General features: G+C 54.8%; 2 protein-coding genes across 13 annotated transcripts in view; one reads left to right on the top strand and one right to left on the bottom strand.

Moving 5' to 3' along the window:
* The window catches only part of LOC103351332 (anthrax toxin receptor-like), a 27,785-nt gene extending 4,730 nt beyond the window's left edge, over nt 1–23,055 (bottom strand). Inside the window, exons 1-12 of one of the 2 annotated variants that reach the window (XM_051823755.2) lie at nt 20,439–23,055; nt 13,752–13,820; nt 11,596–11,667; nt 10,427–10,511; nt 10,299–10,332; nt 9,118–9,194; nt 8,968–9,036; nt 8,575–8,655; nt 8,386–8,446; nt 5,155–5,250; nt 1,283–1,355; nt 642–720 (exon numbers count right to left, since the gene is read on the bottom strand). In XM_051823755.2, the coding sequence (XP_051679715.2) occupies nt 642–720; nt 1,283–1,355; nt 5,155–5,250; nt 8,386–8,446; nt 8,575–8,655; nt 8,968–9,036; nt 9,118–9,194; nt 10,299–10,332; nt 10,427–10,511; nt 11,596–11,667; nt 13,752–13,820; nt 20,439–21,523 (1,881 nt within the window). In that variant the 5' untranslated portion in view covers nt 21,524–23,055. The remainder of the gene's footprint in view (nt 1–641; nt 721–1,282; nt 1,356–5,154; nt 5,251–8,385; nt 8,447–8,574; nt 8,656–8,967; nt 9,037–9,117; nt 9,195–10,298; nt 10,333–10,426; nt 10,512–11,595; nt 11,668–13,751; nt 13,821–20,438) is intronic. The other variant, XM_051823756.2, reaches the window with a different exon arrangement.
* The window catches only part of LOC103351333 (anthrax toxin receptor-like), a 53,706-nt gene continuing 51,832 nt past the window's right edge, over nt 21,182–23,055 (top strand). For 3 of the 11 annotated variants that reach the window (XM_051823762.2, XM_051823758.2, XM_051823757.2), the window contains exon 1: nt 21,849–22,091. The gene's annotated coding sequence lies outside the window, so the exon portion shown is untranslated. Of the gene's footprint in view, nt 21,302–21,326; nt 21,475–21,586; nt 21,668–21,843; nt 22,092–23,055 lie in introns of those variants that run through there. The other 8 variants (XM_051823759.2, XM_051823760.2, XM_051823761.2 and 5 more) reach the window with 8 other exon arrangements.

The raw sequence follows: 23,055 nt of genomic DNA, 5'->3' as shown, positions 1-23,055 counted from the left end.
CTGTTTCTAGTTTTGCTGAGGGACAGGAGCAGCTCTCCCTGTGGGTGCATGGCAGTGTGCAGGGAGAGAAGGGGCGAGCCCAGGTCAGGTCACGTGGGCCATGGGGCAGGGCCCCTGCCGCCCTCCTGCTCATTCTTCCCACCTAGGGAGCTGGAGCTGGAGCTGAGGGGCAGAGGCAAGGCTGCAGAAAGGAGTCTGTGCTTGCGGGCAGAGGCTGGTGGAAGGCGGGGAGGAGGCTGCAGGCAGCTGCAATATGACAGCAGATTCTGCACAGCCACAGGGCCTGGGTCATTAGTGGGTTGGGGGCCGGGTCACCGGCAGGACACTGAGTCAGAGGCACACACGTCCTGACTGCAGCTGGTGGAACCGTCCCGATGCTCTATGTCTAGGACACCCTCAGGGCTGCCGGCTTCCCCCGAAATCCTGGACCCTGCTCTTAACAGACAACCTCCCCACTCTGCAACTCCCGCCACCCACCCTCCTGGAAGCCAGCACGGAACTCTCCCAAGGTGCCTGTGTGTAGGAGCTACTTCCTGGGTCAGCCCAGGGACCTGCTGCCCTTCTGGTCTCCCCAGGGTGCAAGTGCACACAGCACAGGCTCTGGACCTCCCACGGGGACTGCAAACCCACTGGGTACTCACGCAGTGCACGACATTCATGCTGACATCATTGGCTAAGAAGTTCCTCCCTTTGTTCAGGCTGACTTCCACAATGATGCTCCTAGGGCACAGTGAGGGCAGGAGGTGAGCTGCGGGGCGGGGAGACCCAGGACCTGCCCTCGGTGGGCCCCAGCCCCTGGCGCCCCTCCCTCCGTGCTTAGGACCCTGCAGAGGGGGTAGTTAGGGCTGCAGAAAGTGAATGGGCCAGGTCACGAGTGCTTGGCTCCCAGGCTCTCAGCTCTGCAGCCACAGCCAAGGGCATCCAGGTCAGGCCCTGAGGATTTCATGGCACCTGACACCATCATGGCCCTGGATTGAGGGGACAGAGAGGGCTGCCTGGTGTCCTGCTCTTGACTGCTGTATCTGCAGGGGGCCTTTTCTTGGCTGCAAAGAGGTGCTGGAGGAATTGCCCCATTCATGGGATCCCTCACCTCCTACATCCTGTCCTTACCCCAGCCTGGGCCACTGCGGGAACCTGAACACCTTGGGCCATTCACAAGGTCTGGGGGGTAGAGGGCGTCCTAGGCCCACCCACAGACAGGTGCGTCCCACACTGTGCACCTGGGACAGGCACACACTGAGCACCTGCTCTCCTGCCCACGGGCCCCAGCCAGGACACTTACTGATTAGGTTTCGCTCTCTTGGGCAGAGGGCACTGTATCTTAAACCTGCCTACTAAACGTACCGCTTTTTCCTCTAAAAAAAAAAAAAGATAGGAGAAGAATGTCAATGCACGTGTCCCATCACTTGGTCACCCTGTGCTGCCCTGAGCAGGCAGAGTCACACTTGGCCCATGACCCCTTCTCCTCTCTGCCTGCCTCTGCTCACAGGCACCTGCTGGGCACTATGGGGGCCCCTGGGCTGGGCAGTGCTTTCCCTTTAACAAGAATGACAGGAGGAGGCCCTGCTTTGGAAGGAGTCACCTGTCAGGGACTGAGGGTGACAGGAGACAGGGTCATCATTCACTTCCTGCCACTTTTGTGTACTGCTGACCACAGCCACTGCAAGGCGTCCTCTCTGAGGAGGGGAGGGTGCAGTGACACCACATGGGGCACCCCAGGGGAGCGCTCTGGAGTGTGCAGCGGCCTGTGTCAAGGCCCTGGGGCAGTCATAGCTGGGCTTGCTGGGGAGGGAAAGAAGGGAGCCAGGAGAGGTAGGCGGGGCCTCCTGGGAACAGGTTGGACTCCAAGTTCAAGTTGGACTCCTGCTGAGGTGGCACAGGTGCTGGCCAGAGCTTGGACAAGAGGCAGCAGGACCCACACGGGGGCTGGGTATGGGGATGAAGTTCAAGGCTGACATCCAGGACTCTGAGCAGAGCGAGTGGCGGGAGCTGTGCCACTGAGGTGATGGGGCAGCCGGGGGAGGAAAAGGGCTTTCCGTGCTTCTGTTCTGGTTCTGTTCCTTCCTCTGTGGGAGCTGGGGGGTCTCAGGAGATCCTTGACTTGTGGGCGGAGTCTCCTCAGTCCTGAGCCCACTCCCTTGTACCCCTGCGCTGTGCTGAGGAGCTGAGAGCCAGCTGTACACCTGTCTGGCTCTGGCGTCCTGGGGCCAGGGCTCCCCGCTGCAGGTTGGAGTGCAGGCCGCAGAGGGCCCCGTGGGTCGGCCCCTATGCCTGTGGGAGGACAGCCCCTGCCCTGTCTCCCTGCACCTCTCACACTCCCCCAGGCTCCCCAGTGGAGCTGGCACGGCCCAGACACCTGAGCTGCAACTCTACACCTGCTGAGCCCCAGGGAAGACCCAGCAGGGAAGGCCCCTCCCTGGCCACAGTCCCAGGACTGGGAGGACACTGCTGCCTGGGGTCCAGCAACACTTCCAGAGCCCTGTCCCTAACACTAGGCAGTCAGCTTGAAGGTTGTTGTTGCTGTTGTTTTAACAAATGGGTTTCCTGTCTGTTTAGAAACGTTCCCGAATTTTGCAAGACAGGAGTCTGCCTGTGACCACCTGGACACTTGGCCTTGGAAACACACATCAGAAATCTTGCAGGAAATCCTGAAATCACAGGAAATCCCTGTTTCTTTCCGTGGCCTCTGATTTTGTTCCTCTTACTTCCTGTTCACTGGAAGGGCATCTCCTAGGAGCTGATGTGAGCCAGGTAGAGCCGCGTGGGTGACACGATTCATACAATCTCACCCTAGCTTCTTTCCTTCATCCCGTTCCGGGCACATCACATCATGATGCCCAGGCTCCCTTCACTGTTTGACTAGGGCTCATGTTTGCAGTCTCGGTCTGTTTTCAAGTTCACTGTCTTCCGCTGTATAATTTTTATCATAACAACTTATATGGGATACATTTAAAGTATTTTAAAAACATGAATACAGAAGTAGAAAGTGATGCAACTATAGCAACAAGTTTATACCTCCAAGTATCTTCTCTTAGTCTTTGTTTTTCCTCTGGAGTCAAGGTTGCTTGTCTGAAACACCACATTTCTGCCTGCACCACTTTGCTGGCCCTGGGCACACGGTCACGTCACCCAGGAGCCCGGGAAGTGCTTTAACCCCATGTCGGGGCTAACCTTGACAATCAGCACAGACAGTTGAGACGGTTTGCCCTGGGGGTGCTGTAGTTGGGATGAACTGTAAAAAGCTGCCCCACTGAGGCGTGAGTGACAGCAGAGAGGTGCTCCTGGATGGGAAGACAGGTGCACCTGGCACACAGGGGCAGTGGCTGAACGCAGGATGGGCAGGGCACCCAGCACCGCCAGACTAACCAGAAAGGTTATCAGAAAAAAAAAAAAAAAAAAAAAAAAAGATTAGCAGTTTAAAACTAATACAGTCAAGGGGCCGGCGCTGTGGCGTAGTGGGTTAACGCCCTGGCCTGAAGCGCTGGCATCCCATATGGGCGCCGGTTCTAGTCCCGGCTGCTCCTCTTCCGCTCCAGCTCTCTGCTATGGCCTAGGATAGCAGTAGAAGATGGCCCAAATAGCAGTAGAAGATGGCCCAAATCCTTGGGCCCCTGCACCCGCATGGGAGACCTGAAAGAAGCTCCTGGCTCCCAGCTTCGGATCAGCGCAGCTCCGGCTGTTGTGGCCATCTGGGGAGGGAACCAGTGGATGGAAGACCTCTCTCTCTCTCTCTGCCTCTCCTTCTCTCTCTGTGTAACTCTGACTTTGAAGTAAAATAAATTTTAAAAAATCTTTTAAAAAAAAAAAAAACTAATACAGTCAAAAATCTTTTAAGTACAAAAGCCCAGGGCTGCAGAAAAAAAAAAGCGTAAAATATATAGAAACACGTTTTACAATTGATCTTCTTAGTACTCCTCTCCCATTCCTAATACCCACTGTTCTACAGTGAAAAATGTCAGCAAAAGCAGCACAAGTCATCCGTCCTGCTCTATCATCTCAGCTGCAGCCATAGCCATGAGGAGCTGAGTGTGGCCACCTCAGGCCAAGCCCCAGAAAACAAGCAGGTGGCCGTGGTGGAGGTCCCGGCACTGCAACCTGGGCTCTCCTGAGGTTCCTGGGCAGGCCCATCATGGGGAGAAAACCAGTGACTTCTAAGCCGGCGCCGCAGCTCACTAGGCTAATCCTCCACCTAGCAGCGCCGGCACACTGGGTTCTAGTCCCGGTTGGGGCGCCGGATTCTGTCCCGGTTGCCCCTCTTCCAGGCCAGCTCTCTGCTGTGGCCAGGAAGTGCAGTGGAGTATGGCCCAAGTGCTTGGGCCCTGCACCCCATGGGAGACCAGGAGAAGCACCTGGCTCCTGCCATCGGATCAGCGCAATGCGCCGGCCGCAGCGCACCGGCTGCGGCGGCCATTGGAGGGTGAACCAACGGCAAAGAAAGACCTTTCTCTCTCTCTCTCACTGTCCACTCTGCCTGTCAAAAAAAAAAAAAAAAAAAAACAGTGACTTCCAGAGCTGCGGTGCTGAGTGCTGCCAGACCTAGGCTCCAACCCGAGTTACTACACCCTCCTCTGCACCACCTGGACTGCAGAGACTCCTGACTCAGGCAGTGTAGCTGCCATACCGGCTCTGTAAAGAGAACAGGTGTTCCCAGGGGAACAGTGCTTGGTCACACAGCCAGGGTGTGCCTGAGCCAGGATCCCAGTGCCCATGCCTGGCTGTGGGCAACCTTGTCAGTCCAAGGTCAGTCCAGACCCCGGTGTACCTGGCCAGGCTCAGAGCTCTGGGGCTGTTGCCATGTCCTCTGGAGAGCCCTCAGTGGGTGGATGAGACACAGCAGCCTACTCAAGTTCTGGGCTCTAAAGTTCAGGTACAGCTCTGTGGGCAGGGCTTGCACCACCACCACCTTGGCCAGGCAGACAGAGCCCTGGCCAGGCAGACAGGGCCCTGCCCCCAGAGGCCCTTGGTCAGCAGGGTGCTGCTGAAACTATGATTTCTCAGCCTTGCAGATTAAGGGATAGAAACCAGACGGGCGTCCAGGTCCATCCTCCAGTGCCCATCCTGCCAGTAGCCACTGGGAAGCCCCACCCGAGTGGGAAGCTTGGCTGATGCTGGGACCGGGACATGGTGACTCGGAGGCACCGGCAGGCTACTTACCAACCACATCACTGTCACTGAACTTGAACCTACAGATTATGTTGTCCTCGGTCTTGGCGTTATGAAAGCCGTAACCAATGAAGTTGACAATGTCATCTGTAAGGGCAAGGTCAAATGTGTGAGCGAGGAACGTTGCAGGCAGCGTCTCACATCTCAAGGTTCCTGAACGTCCACCCCAACAGGATCCCAGGGCTCCTCCCCCCGCTACTGTGTCTTGTCCACCCACTGAGGGCTCTCCAGGCCAGGTTCTTGGTCACTTTCAATCCATGCTGGTGGGTTGTACACGTGGATATAACCCAGCTCGCCTGAAAAAAAAGCCCATAAACTGTCCCTGGGTGGCCCCTTGGCAGAGGCCTTTCAGAGGTTCTTGGTTGGAAACCCCCAGGAGCACAACCAGGAAGGTAGAGGTAATGGAGGCAGAGGAGGCCAGTGAGGCATCTTGCACCTGCTCCCAGAATGCCTCACAGGAGGAGGACCGGTGTGAGCTGCAGGTGCTCAGACCACAGCCCCGTCCTCCTCCCCTGCTTCTTCCTGACCCTCAAGGACCACGCCCACCCAGCCTGGGGCTCAGCAAGCCCTTCCCCTCTGTGCCATCTGCCTGCCCCTGAGCCAACCCCTGAGAGAGAGGCAGGGCACAGGGCTGGACAGGATGGCCCAGGGCTTCCAGTTACACCCAGCTACTCCCCCCCCCCCCCACTGCTGCCTTCTTGCCCAGGCCTGGTCCATTTCCATTTCCAGTGACGCCGGAGACGCTCATGTCTCAGGACCTAGGGGCACCCCTTACCACAGTCCTTGCCCAGGCTCGATGGCAGCCCGAGGAATCGGCTCCTGGTGATGGTTGGGGGTCAGGCTCCTGCATCGGCCTTGCCCTCTCGTGGCTGAGACCCCCTGTGTGGCAGCTTTGGACAAGGCCCCCAGTTTCACAGTCAGGCCGGTGACAGCACAGCCTGACAGGCAGAAGCCGTGGGGGAGCAGGCAGCCGGGGGCACCTGTCACTTGGGCTCAGTGCCCCAGGAAGGAGCCCCGACTCCCATCCTCCTTGCCGCCCTGGCGCCAAGGCCTGTGTGTACCAAGGGGCAGAATCTGAGCAGCGCAGGGGCAGAAGCAGCAGCAGGACACCCTGGGGAGGCGGCCTCTCCCCACCCCCAGTACTGCGCTCACCCTCTACCCAACCTGTGTCCCACCCGGGGGCGTGCAGGGGAGCCCAGGGCCAGGGAAGGGTGGTGGGAGGACCAGGGGCAGTTCCAGGGGCCGGCACCCAGCAGCCTCTGCGTACCAAACCTCTCACTGCACACACCCATGGCTTCAGTCTCACAGCAGCACCCCGAGGGCCCCTGTGGACAGTAGGCAGGGCGGCAGCCCCCACACACTGGGCACTTGGCTCCCGTTGTGGGCACAGCCCTGTCTGTCCCCACAGCCCAGTGTCACAGAGCCTCACACCTGGGAACCCGCAGGCCAGAACCCAGTGCCTGGGCCTGGATGCAGCTGGCTGGGCTGGGCGCCGTCCCCAGCACGGGAGGACGCCCGTGGCTCCTTTCTCCCTGTGGACCGCAGTGGGCGAGTGGCAGCCGTGTGCCCCCAGCCTGCACAGAGCTCCTCAGGGCGACAGCCGCACCTGCCTGACCGCAGCGCCCTGGGGCAGGGGCCCAGGCTGGAGGCAGAGGGGCCTCCTTGTCAGCTTCCAGCCCTCGGGGACAGGCGCCGGCCCCTTGACCACTGGTGGAGGCGGCCCCGGCTGTCTCTGTGGGTGCTTCTGAGCTGCCTCTGTGTGTCACTAGCACACTGGTGTGAGACGCCGTGTGTGCCCATTCTCTGTCTCCACCCACTGAGGCCATGGCCTGGGTCTCTTCCCCACTTTGTTCTCAGACAAACTCCCCCAACACTTCCTGTCCTGGCACAGCCTTGTGTGTCTGGGATGAGCCCTGGTTACTCTTGACATAAAAGTTGTATTTTGGAATTCAACTATACAACATCTGAAATGCTCCAAAATTTGTCACCTTCTGAGTGTCAAAATAACACCAGGGGTGGAAAATTCCACACCTGGTTCCATACAGCAGGTTACAGCCAAATCAGAGGCGCAGTAAGAATTCTCTACAGTCACCTTCAGCATCTTGGAACAAGGTATAGATGAAACATAAATGAAATATCTTAGCCTTGGCTTAGATCACCATGATATCTCATTATGTATATGCAAATCCATATGTACATACAGCATTATATTATGTTATCTCATATATATGCAAATCTATATGAATATGCAAAATCCGAAGAATGCCAATCTCAAATACTTCTAATCCCAAAGCATTTGGAGTAAGGGACTTGTCTGTGCTGGCCTCTTTCTATGTTGTCCATCCATAGGTAGTGTTCCTTTGAGAGTTTTAAAACTATGGGACACATATTGTTTAATTGCTTTACAATTATACTTTCTGATATGAGATTAGAGGAACAAAGCTGTAGCCACACGTATACCCTCACCCTAGACTTGTATCCTCAGCGCGCTATTACAAGTTCACCCAATGCTTGTTCCACAGGCACCTGACCCATGCACACCCCCCACACATATACACCACACTCAAGTCCATCAGATACACAAACTCCAGACTCGCATGATGCCTGATGCATGCACAGTCACCACCCAACCCCATCCATACATGTGACTCACATGTTTACACATACATACATACAAATAACACCCAAACATCACACGCCGTAGTGCCCACACGGCACACACACATACTCCACATCCACCACAAACACACTTAAAAGACATACCACACGCTCCCGTAACATACAGCATACATATTCATAAGCATCTGTACCCATCACCACATATATATTCATAAGCATGCTGTACCCATCACCACACCTGCTGCACACTGGGGCAGCACACACACAGTACACACCACAAGCACCACATGTATCACACACAGATCCACACTGCCTGTACATCCCACAGACATCTGATGCTGCCTGAAAACACAGGCACAGATGCACATGGCACACACATACCCCATTCATGGTGCTCAACACACATGCATTACACATGACTCACACATAGACACCATGTGTCCCAGACACACCTCATATCTCACAGACAAAAGTATATACACACAATAGACATGCACACACTACACATAGGCACAGACAAATGCCACACACACTCACCACATAGGGCCTCCCCCGACACACACCTGCACCCCCACCCTCCCTAGCGGTGCCCCCAGCTCCTACCTCCAGCACACACGGGATCAGGATCCACTTCTCTTAACTCCAGACAGGCCCTTGTACAAAACTGCAGCGGGGGGAGAGGGGAGAGTAGGAACTATGGGTGCACTTTCAAGAAGCTCCCTCCCCCACCTCTAGCCCCAATCACCCAATCCACCAGAGAAGGCCCTCCCCCTCCACCCCAGCCCCACTCACCCAGTCCACGTGTGCGTGCAGGAGCGTGGATGGACCTTCCACCACCTCTATGTGGTCTGGGCTGTCAGCAATGGCCTCCAGCTAAGAGAAACAGCAGGTGGCTTGAGCCCCCCAGCCAGGGACTTAAGGAGGCACCAGGGCCTCAGGCCCAGGACACAGTGTCAACCCTCCTGCGTGGGAACAGTGGAATGTCAGATCTCAGGGTCAGACCCTGGTTGGCGGCAGCAGGAAGCCCTCTCCCTTCACCTTCCCACTGGGAGGGCTGAACCAATCCCGTGCCAATAACATGTTAAGTGGCAAACCTGGCCCATAACACCTGGGGTGGGTCAGTGGCCTTGGGAGCCCCAGTGGGGCTCCAGATGTCACCAGTTTCAGTTTCGTGTCCCTAGGTACCTGGTATTTCTCATAGGTCATCACACCCACCACGTAAATGTATGCCCCCAGGCTCCGAGCCTTTGCAGCCTAGGAGAAAGAAGGCCAAGAGGAGAAATCGCCAAAAGACAATAGAAGGAGCCAAGTGCAGGTGATGGGGACTGCGCTCACCTGCACCTTAGCCTCCTCAAATGAAGCTTGTGGGATCGGTCCACTGACCAGCGCGATGATCACACTTAAAACCTTTGCTGCAGAGAAACAAGGAGCAGGCCGCTGGGCCCAGTGCCAGCCCCAGGACTGCCCAAGGCTGCCAGGGTCACAGCACCCGACATACAGCCTGGGTGGGGCTCCCACACCTCGTCCTCCTGGCCGAGCCGCCAAGACCCCACCCCCCACGCAGAGCCCCAGCGTGAGAAGGGACCCAGGACCCCACCCCCAACGCAGAGCCCCAGCATGAGAAGGGGACCCGAGACCCCACCCACCATGCACAGCCCCCACCGTGAGAAGGGGCCCGGCCCGGCCCCTTCTGCAGAGGGGCTCCCTGAGGCACAGCAGGCCCTTCCCCCCAGGCGGTCTGAACCCCACTGTGCACCCACACACACAGCTGTAGGAGCTGGGTCCCAAGGGCAGCTCCCCCCACTCCCAGACAAGCACCAGCAGGTCATGGAGACAGTGTGGAGCAGCCAGACCCTCTCAAGGCCCAGGGCAGGCCTGGCTCCTGCTCGAGGTACAGCCTGGGGGCTCCTGCGGGCATCCCTGGGCCCAGCGGTTCAAGACCCTGGTCAGAGGCGCTTGGGCAGTGGACCCCGGGCTCCATCTGTCCATTCTGCCCCCTGCCCAGCCCCTTCTCCTTCTTGACACCAGCAGGGACCCACAGGGGGAGAGGGAGGCAGCTCTGGCTGTGCACAGCCTTCCAGCCTCCAGAGACCCGGGCCCAGGACGCAGGGGCACTGAGGAGGACAAGGCAGGGAGGAGGAGGAGGAGGAAGGCGTGGGCGCCAGGGGGCCGGGCTGTGTTTTCCACAAGGGGTCCTCAGGCTGCTCAAGGCCCCCAGAGCTGTTCTGCTTTCCTCCCAGTGGGTCCCAGGGCAGGGCAGGTGCCTCATGCTGACTCAGACCAACGGGTGCCCACGCTGGGTCCTGGTGCTTCCCACCCCCCCAGGGCGATGCTGGGATTCATGGCTACTGTGGTCCCTGCACAGTGTGGAGCCTGAGGCTCAGGGGGGATGAGTGAGTGGCTCCATATGCCAGAGACAAGAAAGTCCCCCAGGTGGGATGTGCACCCAGACCAGGAGGCCCCGGTCCTGCTCTGTTCCCAGCACCTGACCTGGAGGAAGTGGCAAGGAAGCTTACCAGCGGAATTGGCTCGTTCCATCTGCTCAATAGCCTGTGAGGAAGTGATCACACATGGAGGGGGACAGTGAGAGGCCCCAGGAGCACTCAGACCTGTCCCTGAAGGTTCTAGCACACTGATCCTGTACCTGTTTCAGTCCCTCCTGCAAGTTTGACTCTGTACCCGAAACTGAGTAACCTTTCATTTCATTCATAATTCGAGCGAAGTTTCCTCTGAAAATAAGCAGAACAGGGGAAACAGGTAAGGAAGATTGAAGGTGACAAGATCCCAGTTTCCTGGCCGGATGGGAGAGGGAGCAGGCCCAGGAGCTCCACCTGACGCAATTGCTGGCTGTCTGCGGCCTCCCTGGCGCATCTCAATGTATCCTCAGCAGGACACTCCAGGCTTGGGAACTCACCAAAGGCCCTGCTTGGACTGCCCTTGGGGATGGTCCTGACACCCAGTGGAGCTGCCACTGCACCACTGACCCCCCGCATAAAAGGCATTCCAAATCCTCACCCCATGCTGACCCTAACCCTAGCCATGAAGGTGCAGCTGAGGCAGCCGCTCTCACGGGGCCTCTGTCCTTCACCCTCATGCTGACCCTAGCTTAGGGGCTCCGTCCTGGGGGCTCTCTGCCGCCACAGGTCAGGCACAGCTGAGGGCTTCCTGCCACACCCCCAACTGCCCCCACCCCACAGAACCCTGACTCTGACTCCATTCCAACCCCGCATTGCCAGGTAAAGGAAGTCACAAATGTCTGCGTGAGGGAGCCATGTCTCCGGACCCCCTGTGCTGAAACAGGGAGACCCACGTCAGGAGCCTGGTCCGAAGGCCGAGCACCAGGGAGCCTAGCACTGCTCTGCTGGGGGTGAGCGGCCTGGCTGGGGCTGAGAAAGCAGGCCGGGGGCAGGGCGAGCAGCCTGACTGGACTGGCAGGAATGGGACAGGCAGGGGTCCCTAGGATCAGGCTCGTCCAAGGTGACAGCTGAGCAGGCACAGCCAAGCCAACAGAGGCCTGAGGGGGGCTTTGCGCCGTGGGCAGAGACCGCGGCAGGGCTGAGTCCTGTGCACAGGCCCCGGAGCCTCCCCCTCCTCCCCTGGGAGCTATGGGAGCTGTGGGTGTTGAGGGCAGGGCGGGGGGGGGCTGCGGCTGCAGGCCCCAGGGTGTCCTGGGGGACAACGACCAGGACGTGGGCCGTGGTTTGGGAGTGGAAATTAGAGGGGCCCCTGTCCAGGCCACCCTCTGCATGCATGGGGACCCCACCCATGCCTTGGGGACCCCAGGCCTGCCTGGGAGTGCGAAGCGGCACTCACCTGTTCCCGGTGAGCGGCATCCTGACCTGGGATGTTGTGGAGTAGGTGATGTAGGACATGCGCAGGGCAGGGCTGGGGGGAAGCAGCGAGCTGAGGGGCGGCGCCCCCTGGCGCCCACGCCTTCCTCCTCCTCCTCCCTGCCTCGTCCTCAGTGCCCCTGCGTCCTGGGCCGTGGACTCTGGCAGGCTGGAAGGCTGTGCACAGCCAGAGCTGCCTCCCTCTCCCCTGCGCGGAGGCCGGGGCCTGCCTGCAGGGGCGGCCGTTTCCCTGCATCCCCGGGCGGGTCTGCTCCGCGGTGCCTGGCAGCACCTGGACTTTGGGTGAATTACTGGAGGATTCTGAGGCCTACGAGATGGGGCCCATGGAGGACAGAGCGCCCTGAATGCATCCTCCCCTGTCCCCGTGTCAACGATGCCCCCAAGACACCCACAGCAGCACACAGCACACACGCCTTCTACAGACCACACACATACGTATACACACACACACCTACTACAGACCACACAAACATGTATACACACACCTACTACATACCACACAAACATGTATATACACACACACCTACTACAGACCACACACACATGTATGCACACACACACCTACTACATACCACACACACAAGTATACACACACACACCTACTACAGACCACACACACACATATACACACACACCTACTACAGACCACACACACTCATTCCACATACACACACATACCCCCCCACACCTACTAAATACCACACACACGCGTATACACACACACCTTGCACACCACACACACACATACCCCACACACACCTACTACAGACCACACACACACGTCTACACGCCCTGCACACCACACACACTCATTCCACATACCACACATACACATACCCCACACACACCTACTACAGACCACACACACACGTCTACACACACATACACACACCATACACTCATTACACATACCAACATACATATACCACATACACATCACATAGCACACACACACCGCACACACACACATATACACACACACCCTCCACGCCACACACACTCATTCCACATACCACACATACACATACTCCACACACACCTACTACAGACCACACACAAGTATACACACACGTACTACAGACCACACAAACAAGTATACACACACACACACCTACTACAGACCACACACACATGTATACACACACACACACCTACTACAGACCACACACACATACACACACACACACACCGTACACCATACACACTCATTCCACATACCACATATACACATACCCCCCACACACATATCACATACCACACACATACTACACACACACACCCCGCACACCATACACACTCATTCCACATACCACACATACACATACCCCACACACACCTACTACATATCACACACACACGAATACACACACCATACTCACTCATTCCACATACCACACATACACATACCTCACACACACCTACTACAGATCACACACACACGAATACACACACATACACACCATACACACTCATTCCACATACCACACATACACATACCCCACACACACCTACTACATACCACAAACACATATACACACACACACCATACACACTCATTCCACATACCACATATAGACACACCTCCCACACACATCACATACCACACATACATACTATTCACACACACCCCACATACCATACACACTCATTACACATACTACACATACACATACCCAACACACACAGCACATACCACACACACATAGTACACACATACACAATACACACGTAATACAGATGTGCTACACACATACACAACGCAGAGAACATGTGAGCACACACAGACCCACACCACCTGTCCCATCCCCTTCTCCAGGAGCCCTTGCTTTCCCCGACCCCTCTCTGGCGATGACCCTCAGCTCCCTTTCCCGGGTGTGCAGTCCCTGAGCTCCTGACCTGCCCCTCACAAAGACCCCTTGACCATGATGTTGCAGAGCACCCCTATAACTGGTTTTGCTTCCGGGGGGAGACCCCCAGGAGCCAGTGCTCTGCCCTCCTTTCCTGCCTCAGTCACCTGGGCTCTGGATCCCCCTACCCAGAAACTCCCACACCCACACATCTAAATGCAGCGCCCTCTGCTGGCCAGAGGGGTGCTCCGTGCTGTCCAGGGGGACCTACTGCAGGTACTTCTCCATCATGTCTTCCCAAGCCGAGTGCACGCCAGACCATTCATCCAGGGTGTTGGATCTGAAAGCAAAGGAGACTTGCATGGGAAAGGGGTGTGTGGTGTGTCTGTCTGGGGCAGAGTCCCTGCCTTGCCCAGCCAGGCATCAGCCCTCTAACCAGCACAGCACAGCTGACCCCAGGGGTCAACCCGGGAGGGGATCTGCAGCGGGGTGAACTGTGGGCAGAGGGGGACCCAGCAGAGCCGAATGTCTGGGCCCGAGAGACTCCGGGGACAGGGATGCCTTGTGTCCATCCAGTGGGGCTGACCCTGCAGGGAGGTGCTGTGTGCAGGTGACATGGGGGAGGGCGTACAGGCTGCAAAGGCCCCAAGGGATGCTGACCTTGGCTCTTCTGGCCTCCCCGTGCCCTCAGGCTCACCCCTGCCCAGCTCCCTGTGATCCCTGGGTGACTCTGGCAGTCCTGGGCATCAGACATGTCCCTTAACTGGGGGATCCTTCTGTGCGCCTGACCCACACCCCTTCCTCACCACACCCCAACTCCACTCCCTGCCCCCATTCCACAGCCCTGCAGAGCCATGTGGAGACAGCCCCCGGGAGGCTGGGTCTCAGTGTGGCAGAAAGGGACCCTGGCTGCCTCCTCTGCCAGCCTTGGCACCAGCCTGCCCAGCTGGCCCCGCTGACCCGGAAAGCCTCTGCCAACAGGACTGCCGGATCCCAGAGCACAGTGCAAATTTTGAGACCCAGGTTCTCTGTTTCCAACCAAACTCTGCCAATGCACCCAGGAAGCATGATTACAGTTCCTGCCACCTCTCTGGGAGACCCAGATGGAGATCCTGGCTCCTGGCCTCAGCCTGGCCCAGTCCTAGACACTCTGGTCATTTGGGGAGTGAACCAGCGGATGGAAGTTCTCTGGCTCTCAAATAAATATATAAATCTTTAAAAATTATAAACGTGTGTCATTGGGCAAAGAACATGTAAAGATGTGTGACACTGACAACATACATGACACTCAATGCTGTCCAGTGGTAGAGGTTTTGTGTGCAAGTTGAAATTAAGTTGGTAGCGATTCAAGTGGATTGGCATAACTTTACATACACGTAATCCCCACAGAGTCATAAAGAAACTATCTATAATAGAATACACCCAGAAGGAAATGCTAGGGGAATCAAAATGCATCATCACACACACAAAAAATCAACCGAACACAAAAGAATAGACATGGAGTGGTAGAAAAAAGCACACACAGGAAAAAACAGCAAAATGGAAAAAGCCAGTCCTTTCATAAAAGTGACCATTTAATTGTAAATGGATCAAACGGTCTAACACACACACACACACACAGATCGGCAGATTGGATTTAAAACTAAAGGGGAAAGAAACCTACGATCTGACTAAATGCTGTGTACCAGACACTCATTTCAGATCTAAAGGCACAACTAGGTTTGATGCAGAAGGATGGGAAAGATGCTGTGTGCAAACAATGCACAAAGGGGCCTGGGGGGACGGCACTGACGTGAGACCAGATGGAAATGCCACAGAGAAACTGATACAAACACAGAAGGACATTAGGTACTGTTGGGAGGGTCGATGTGCAAGGAAGATCAAACGATTACAAGCAAATATGAGCCAAAATTTATGAAACACACACGAACAGAATTGTTCTGATCATTGCAGGTCAGTTGAGGGACAACTTCAGTAAAGAAGTGACAGGAGCTCTGAGCAGCACAGACTCCAAAAGCCGCAAGAGAGAGAGGAGGGGCCTGCGCTGTGGTGTAGTAGGCAGTGCTGGCATCCCATACGGGCGCCATTTCAAGTCCTGGCTGCTCCACTTTCTATCCAGCTCTCTGCTATAGCCTGGGAGAGCAGTAGAAGATGGCCCAAGTCCTTGGGCCCCTGCACCCACATGGGAGACCTGGAAGAAGCTCCTGGCTTCGGATGGGTGCAGGTCCGGCTATTGCTGCCATTTGGGGAGTGAACCGCAGATGGAAGACCTTTCTCTCTGTCTCTACTTCTGTCAGACTGTAACTCCTACCTCTCAAATAAATAAAGTCGAGAGAGAGAGAGAGAGAGAGAGAGACAAAGCACGCTGCAGCTACTACTCCAGCTCCCAGCCAGAGCAATGCCATCTTGCTGAGCAAATCGAAGAGGAAAGTTCTGGAACCCCTACCGTGGCTGCAGGCCATAGCCCTGACTTCAGGAGGAGACCACAGACTCACTGGCTTCAGATCAGCTCTGGAAAGCTGACTGGGGGCTGGGCAATGACTTCTGCTTTGTCTTCCTCACCCCTGGAGAGAGGGAGGGGCTGAAGGAGTTGGGCCTGGAAGCTCAGGGTAGCTGTTCTGTCCCATCCTGCAGATGGTGCCGGGTAAAAAGGCTGCTCCCTCTTCCTGGCTCCTTGCCTGCATTATAGTTGCTTCATGGCTTTCCTGTGTGGCATGAGTCCCAGGCACCTTCCCTGTCATCCTCTTTTTTTTTTTTTTTTTTTTTTTTTTTTTTTTTTTGACAGGCAGAGTGGACAGTGAGAGAGAGAAACAGAGAGAAAGGTCTTCCTTTTTGCCGTTGGTTCACCCTCCAATGGCCGCCGCGGCTGGCACGCTGCGGCCGGCGCACCGCGCTGATCCGATTGCAGGAGCCAGGAGCCAGGTGCTTTTCCTGGTCTCCCATGGGGTGCAGGGCCCAAGCACCTGGGCCATCCTCCACTGCACTCCCTGGCCACAGCAGAGAGCTGGCCTGGAAGAGGGGCAACCGGGACAGAATCCGGCGCCCCGACTGGGACTAGAACCCGGTGTGCCGGCGCCGCTAGGCGGAGGATTAGCCTAGTGAGCCACGGCGCCGGCCCCTGTCATCCTCTTGTCCCTTCCAGCAATTCCTGTGTCCATAAATGCATCGTGCTTGTATGTGGTGACACCTAGGTACCCAAGGTAAACTCTGCCCCTCTGTCTCCATATATCATCACCTTTATTCCCATTCTACAGATGAGAAAGCTGAGGCTTGATGGTGAATAGGCTTGTCACAATTTTCCCAACTAGCCTGGTTCCGAACATGGATCCAGCTGCCCATAACATGACTCCCCATTGTGCCTGGCACTTCCAGGTGGCACTGGGGTGCCTGCGAATTGCTAAGGAGCAAACCTCCAGATTGAAAACCCCTTCCCATCCTGGACTTTGCCCTGGCCGGCCCCCTGCTGTGTTATTACGTGGTGCCCCTTTTCCCCACGATCCCTTCCCTTCTCAGCGCTCTGGTCATGTCCTTTCCTGGAGTGCAAGGGGAGGTTTATGGGGGACAAAGATCTTTGATGGACTCCAACTCTGTTGTGCTTCCAGTTTGAGATGCTTTTCAAGGAAGCTCTGGATTCCGGAACACGGAAGAAAGCCAGCACTCAGGTGCCAAGGTGAGGGTCCCAGGAGGGAGAAAGCAGGGAACAGAGCCAGCCATATACTTCCTCCCTCAGCACACACGTGCCCACCATGGGACGGGTGGGCCTCTGACTTCCTGTATGACAATACCTAACAGTAACATTCTTAACGATGAAAATCACAAGAAGTCCAAAGGAACAGAAAACCACGGAGCATTCAGTGGAACTAAAGAACTGGACAGAAGCCCCCTCAGAGGCACACTGGCCCAGGCGTAGAACAGCCATTGCGGGTGTGCTCGTGGATTTGAGTGAAAACGAGGACAAGGCAGTCAGTGAAGTCAGGGAAGCTATATAGAAACAATGGGAGGCTGCCGACGCACGCAGACCACGGAATTCCTATCGCCACGGAATCAAGTGGGAAAAAAAAGCACATCAAACAGCTGAGGGCCAGTAAAAGCCCTGCTCAGCAAGATAGTTATAGCTGCAAGCAAACATTTAAATGAAAGGTTATAATCTTATGAATAGTGGTCAGTGCTTGTGGCACAGCAGCTAAAGCTGCCGCCCACGGTGCCGGCATCCTATATGGGCACCAGTTCGAGTCCCGGCTGCTCCACTTCTGATCCAGCTCTCTGCTGTAGCTTGGGAAAGCAGTAGAAGATGGTCCAAGTCCTTTGGCCCCTGCACCCGCGTGGAAGACCCAGAAGAAGCTCCTGGCTCCTGGCTTCAGATTGGCATAGCTCCGGCTGTTGCGGCCAACTGGGGAGTGAACCAGTGGATGGAAGACCTCTCTCTCTCTCTGCCTCTCCTTCTCTCTAACTCTGACTTTCAAATAAATAAATCTTTTTTAAAATTATTGTAATTTCTTTGTATTAACAAGGAACATTGCGAAAATGAAATTTAAAAACCTGTTTTATTTATAATGGCGTCAACTGAAAAAATACTTGGGAACAAATTTAACCCAAGAGACAAAAAAACATGTACTAAAAACTATACAACACTGCTAGAAGAGTGTAAAGGTACACAAATTAAAACACATCATGTACTTAAGGACCAGAAGACTCAATCTTGTTAAAATGACAGTACTAGCCAAAACCATACACAGCTTCAATTTTAGACTATTTAAAAATTGAAGGGGCATTTTTGGGTAGAAATAGAAAACTCCATCTTAAAAGCCATGTGAAATCTCAAGGGACCCAAATACGACACCCCAAATAATCTTAAATAAAAGGGACATAGTTGGAAGACTCACATTTCCTGTTTTCAAAATATATTACAAAGCTACAGTGACCAAAACTCTGTGGTACTGTCATAAAAATAGACAGCAATAAAGAGATGAAGAGGCCAGAGTCGTCCAAATGTTCCCAGGAAGGGCATATTCTCAAACAAGTATGCATGTATTTCAAAGCTTTCTTGCAGCAAAATTGCCTTGCAGTGACTTGACACATGGGGGTGGGAGCTGGATTAAGGCACTCAGAGGCGTTAGACCTCAACGCAAGGAGAGCCCCCGTCAGAGCAACACGGATTGTGCCAGAACTGAAGGCGAACAAGCATCAAATGGATGGTGAGGCTTGGGTGGGATAGTGACTCACTGATGTCTCCTGAGCAATTCTGGAGACAACTTTCCTCCAGAAATCAACAGCCACGCCCATCTGAAGAAGGGGTGGGATACACGGACGATGGAGCCAGAGTGGCAAGTCCCCGTCGGTATTGTGGACAATGAACCTCGCCCATGCCCTCACGAGGAAGACAGGATCACCAGCAGAAACAATGGCCAGCACCTCAGACGCCCTAGCAGATCATTGTGGAGATTTGCAGCCCTGCACTGCCTGCATGATGGGTGCCAGGAGTTCTGTGTCCAGATCAGTTCTCAAGAGCAGAGCTTTCAGTGGAGTGGGATCAAGATCCCGATGCCTTGCTTCAAGAACTGAAAGACGAGATGCCCCATCTTTTCTTTGTCTGCACTGAGTGCTGGCAGATCACAGGGCTTCTGGGACAGGAGAGCTCAGAGCTTACCAGGCACTGACCCTTGTGCATCGGCTGGATACCCCTGCGCTGCCTACCTGGCTCTAACACCGTGGGTAGCTCCCTGGAGCAGGGATTGGCACATCTCACGTGCTCAATTTGCGTCTTTGCCATCACTCACCTGAGCCCTTAACCCTTCCCATCCACCCCAGGGCTGGGCTGGGTCCCTGTGGGCCTCACTCAGGAGTCCTAGCACAGTGACAGTGGGAGGGGTTACCAGGTGGCAGCTGAGAAGACCCTCTCTGGAAGGGCTGGTCCAGCAAGGCTGTCAGTGCCCACAATGCCCATGCATCCTCCATCCCGGGTGCCCCTTGGCAGCCACCATCCCCCTGGCTGTGTTAAAGAGCAAGACCTGGGGAGAGGCTTCTCCTCCAGTGGGCAGGGGCTCCCATCACTGCTGGCTTTGGCTTTGCTTAAGTGCTGCTGGGCTGGGCCCACATCCCCCAGTCCTCCGTATCCGTGGAGAAAGAGGACGCCCAGAGGGACTCCGGCATGGACAGTAGCCTGAGCCTGGTCCCTAGTACAGCCTCAGCGCACGGCACCCAACCCCAGGAGCTCACAGATGGAAAAGCACCTTCTCTCCCCCACACTCCGGGAGGGGCCTGAGGGCACCAGGTGTGGGGTAGAAGGACTCTGGGGACCGGGAAATGCAGCCGCGATGCTCTGGCAGTGCTACCCCTGTCACAGCTTCCTCCCAGCCCACGAGGAGCTGAGGGTGGCAGCAAGGCATGCCCCCCAAGCCTGAGACCGCCCCTTTGCCTTCTAGCCTTCTCTCCTTCTCTGAGAGCCAGAAGGTGCCTCATGCCCTGCCGGGCTGCCCCAGAGCCACACCAAGACACCACAGCATTCCTGAAACAGCAGGGATCCTCATGCGTTCCCCAGGACTTAGGACACAGCAGCAGGCACCAGGAAGCACCAAGCCAGGGGCTGTGATGACGCTGTTCACGCCCAGCAGAGGAAGTGCAACTATCTCATCAGGTATGTGGGCAAAATCCCAGTGAGCTCCAGAGGGAAGCTCCCAGCAGCCACTTCTTAAGGGAAGTGGGGTCCCAAGATCCAAGCCCCATGGGTGCTGGGCAGGGTGCCTTTCAGAACCCCTGGGGAGGATTTTTCTTCCTCCTTCCAGGAATCAAGAGTGCCACAAAGACTCGGTTTTCCTCGCGCGAAGACAGTGGTTCCACATCTCTCCTGACGGTAGCTGGCATCCCTCCTCCCCTCCTCCAGGCCATGTCCAGCCTGTAGTGACCTGGGGGATGTGAGCTTCAGGGGGCTTCTGGAGCCATGGCAGGCAGGGCCACTCACATGTCAAAGACGAAGTACAGGTCAAAGGTGCCTTCGCAGTACTCCATGATATGCTCTCCTTCATCTGAAATTCCCGACCTTGCTAGCACATCCTGGTAATTGTAGCCATGTATAATAGCACCCTGGCCATTACCACCATCCTGGTAATCACTGACACTTACAAAGTCCCGGTGATGGTCATCACTGTGGTTACCATGGATGCTTACGAAGTCCTGGTCACGGTCATCATCCTCGTAATTGCTGACACTTACAAAGTCGTGGACATGGTTATCATCATGGTAATTGCTGACACTTACAGAGTCCTGGACATGGTCATCATCCTGGTTACCATAGATGCTTACGGAGTCCTGGACATGGTCATCATCCTGGTTACCATAGATTCTTACGGAGTCCTGGACATGGTCATCATCCTGGTTACCATAGATGCTTACGGAGTCCTGGACATGGTCAGCATCATGGTAATCACTGTCACTTACAGAGTCCTGGCCATGGTAACTGTCCTGGTTATAGTGGACATTTTCAGGGCCATGGTCATGGTAACCATTGTGGTTATCATGGAAACTTGCAGGGTCCCAGTCCTGATCATCATCCTGGTAATCACGGACACTTACAGAGTCCTGGCCATGGTAACTGTCCTGGTTATAGTGGACATTTTCAGGGTCCTGGTCATGGTAACCATTGTGGTTATCATGGAAACTTGCAGGGTCCCGGTCCTGATCATCATCCTGGTAATCACTGACACTTACAGAATCCTGGTCACGGTCATTGTTGTGGTTATCTTGGACACTTGCAAGGCCCTGGTTATGGTCATCATTGTGGTTACCATAGATGCTTACAGAGTCTTGGTCACGGTCATCATCATGGTAATTACTGACACTTACAGAGTCCTGGTCCCGGTCATCGTCCTGGTCATAGTGGACACTTATAGAGTGCTGGTTGTGGGGCTGTAAGAATCTCCAGTGAGGGCCGAGGTCCAGGAAGCTCTGAGCTCTGAACTGTGGCAGACAGAGCAGCAGCAACAGCAGCAGGAAGAAGAGTGAGGAGCTGGGCACATGGGCACTGTGGCTCCCCATTTTCTTGGCCATCCCAATGATCCCACGTGCTCTTTGGTTGCCACTTCAGGGCCCAGGTGGTCTAAAGTGCTGGTCTTTTTCTTAGCTAACTCCACCTGTGCCCAGGGACTTGGGCCCTCCTACCCTGTCGCCAATGTGCCCTACGACCAGCACCAGGTATGTGCTCAGAGTGCGGGGACTTGGGCGAGCAGCTGGCTCTGCGGTGAGCTTCTGACAGCTACCTGCACAAGTCCTTCCCCCACCTTAGGGGCAGAGCTCCCTGGTGTGGAGATTGATGCAAAGGTTGACATGGTGACTTTGTGACCTATAGCTCTGCTCAGTGCCCTGCATATTGACTAGCCAGTGGGAGTCACAGGATCCTCTGTCACCAGGAACTGAACCTCTTCCACTCCACTGGGGTTTTCCCTGTGTCAAGACTCCAATTTCCTCTTTCTTTGCCCAGCCCTTCCTCACATATCTTCAACAAGGTTTTCACACCCTCTTCTATTCCACAGGACTCCTTGGAAAAGTATTTGAGCAGATTGTGTTTGAAGAACTGAAAACTCTGACCTTTAACTGTGAAGTTAAGGGCTTTTGCATCGTGAGTACCATGGACCTGCACCACGGACAGGGGGTGTAAAATTGGGGGCTATTCTGGGAATGTAGCCCCACCCCTACATTCCACCACTCCATCCCCACCAATACAGCACCCCTGCCAGGCCTCTTCCAGCCAGTGGTGAGTGCTGCAGGGAAATTAAGGCAGGCCCCTGACAGCCCATGCATTCCCCATCAGCAGGTGAAACTCCTTGGAACTGCTCTACACTCTAAGGTCTTCTTCCTTCATTTTCCTTCCTCCATTCTCTTCCAAAAATCTCTCCAGATTGGTGATGGTCGCTAGTTTCCACAAAGTGGTCTCCCCTAATCTGTGGCTTACATTTTCCATTTCAGTTACTTCTGGTCAACTGCAATTAATCTTAAAAATATTACATGGAATGTTCTAGAAATAAGCAATTCGTAAGTTAGCAACGTGTGTCCTTCTGAGTAGTGGTGATGAAATCTTGCACCCTCCTGCTCCTTCTCTCCTGGGATGTAATTCTCCCTTTGTCCAGTACAGCCATATCACACTAGGAGACTGGAAAAACAGTCAAGGAAAACAGAATTCAAAGATAAGTTTCTTTGGGTGCAAAAATGTTTGAAATCCATGCACATGAGGTAAAAATGTTCATGGGATATGCCTATTCTTTGCATGGATTTCAAAACATTTTGGTGCCAAAGTAAAGATCTTTTACTAGAGCTCTGTAGTATCTCTTAAAATCAGGTATAGGATGGCATCAGATTTCTTCCTTTGATTCAAGGTTGTTTCAGCTCTTCAAGGTCTTTTGTCTTCTAACAGGATTTTTTTTTTCTAGTTTTGGGAAGAAATGTCATTGACTTGTTGTTGGGAAACCATTGATTCTGTGAATTTCTTAGGGAAGTATAGACATTTTAAAAACATTAGGTCTTCCATGTTTATGTGTCTTCTTCAGTTTTGTCAATATTTAATAATTTCCATTGTCAAGGCCTTT

Source organism: Oryctolagus cuniculus, chromosome 15 (assembly GCF_964237555.1).
Source record: "Oryctolagus cuniculus chromosome 15, mOryCun1.1, whole genome shotgun sequence".
Lineage (NCBI taxonomy): Eukaryota > Metazoa > Chordata > Mammalia > Lagomorpha > Leporidae > Oryctolagus > Oryctolagus cuniculus.
This window is presented reverse-complemented; position numbering and strand designations above follow the sequence as displayed.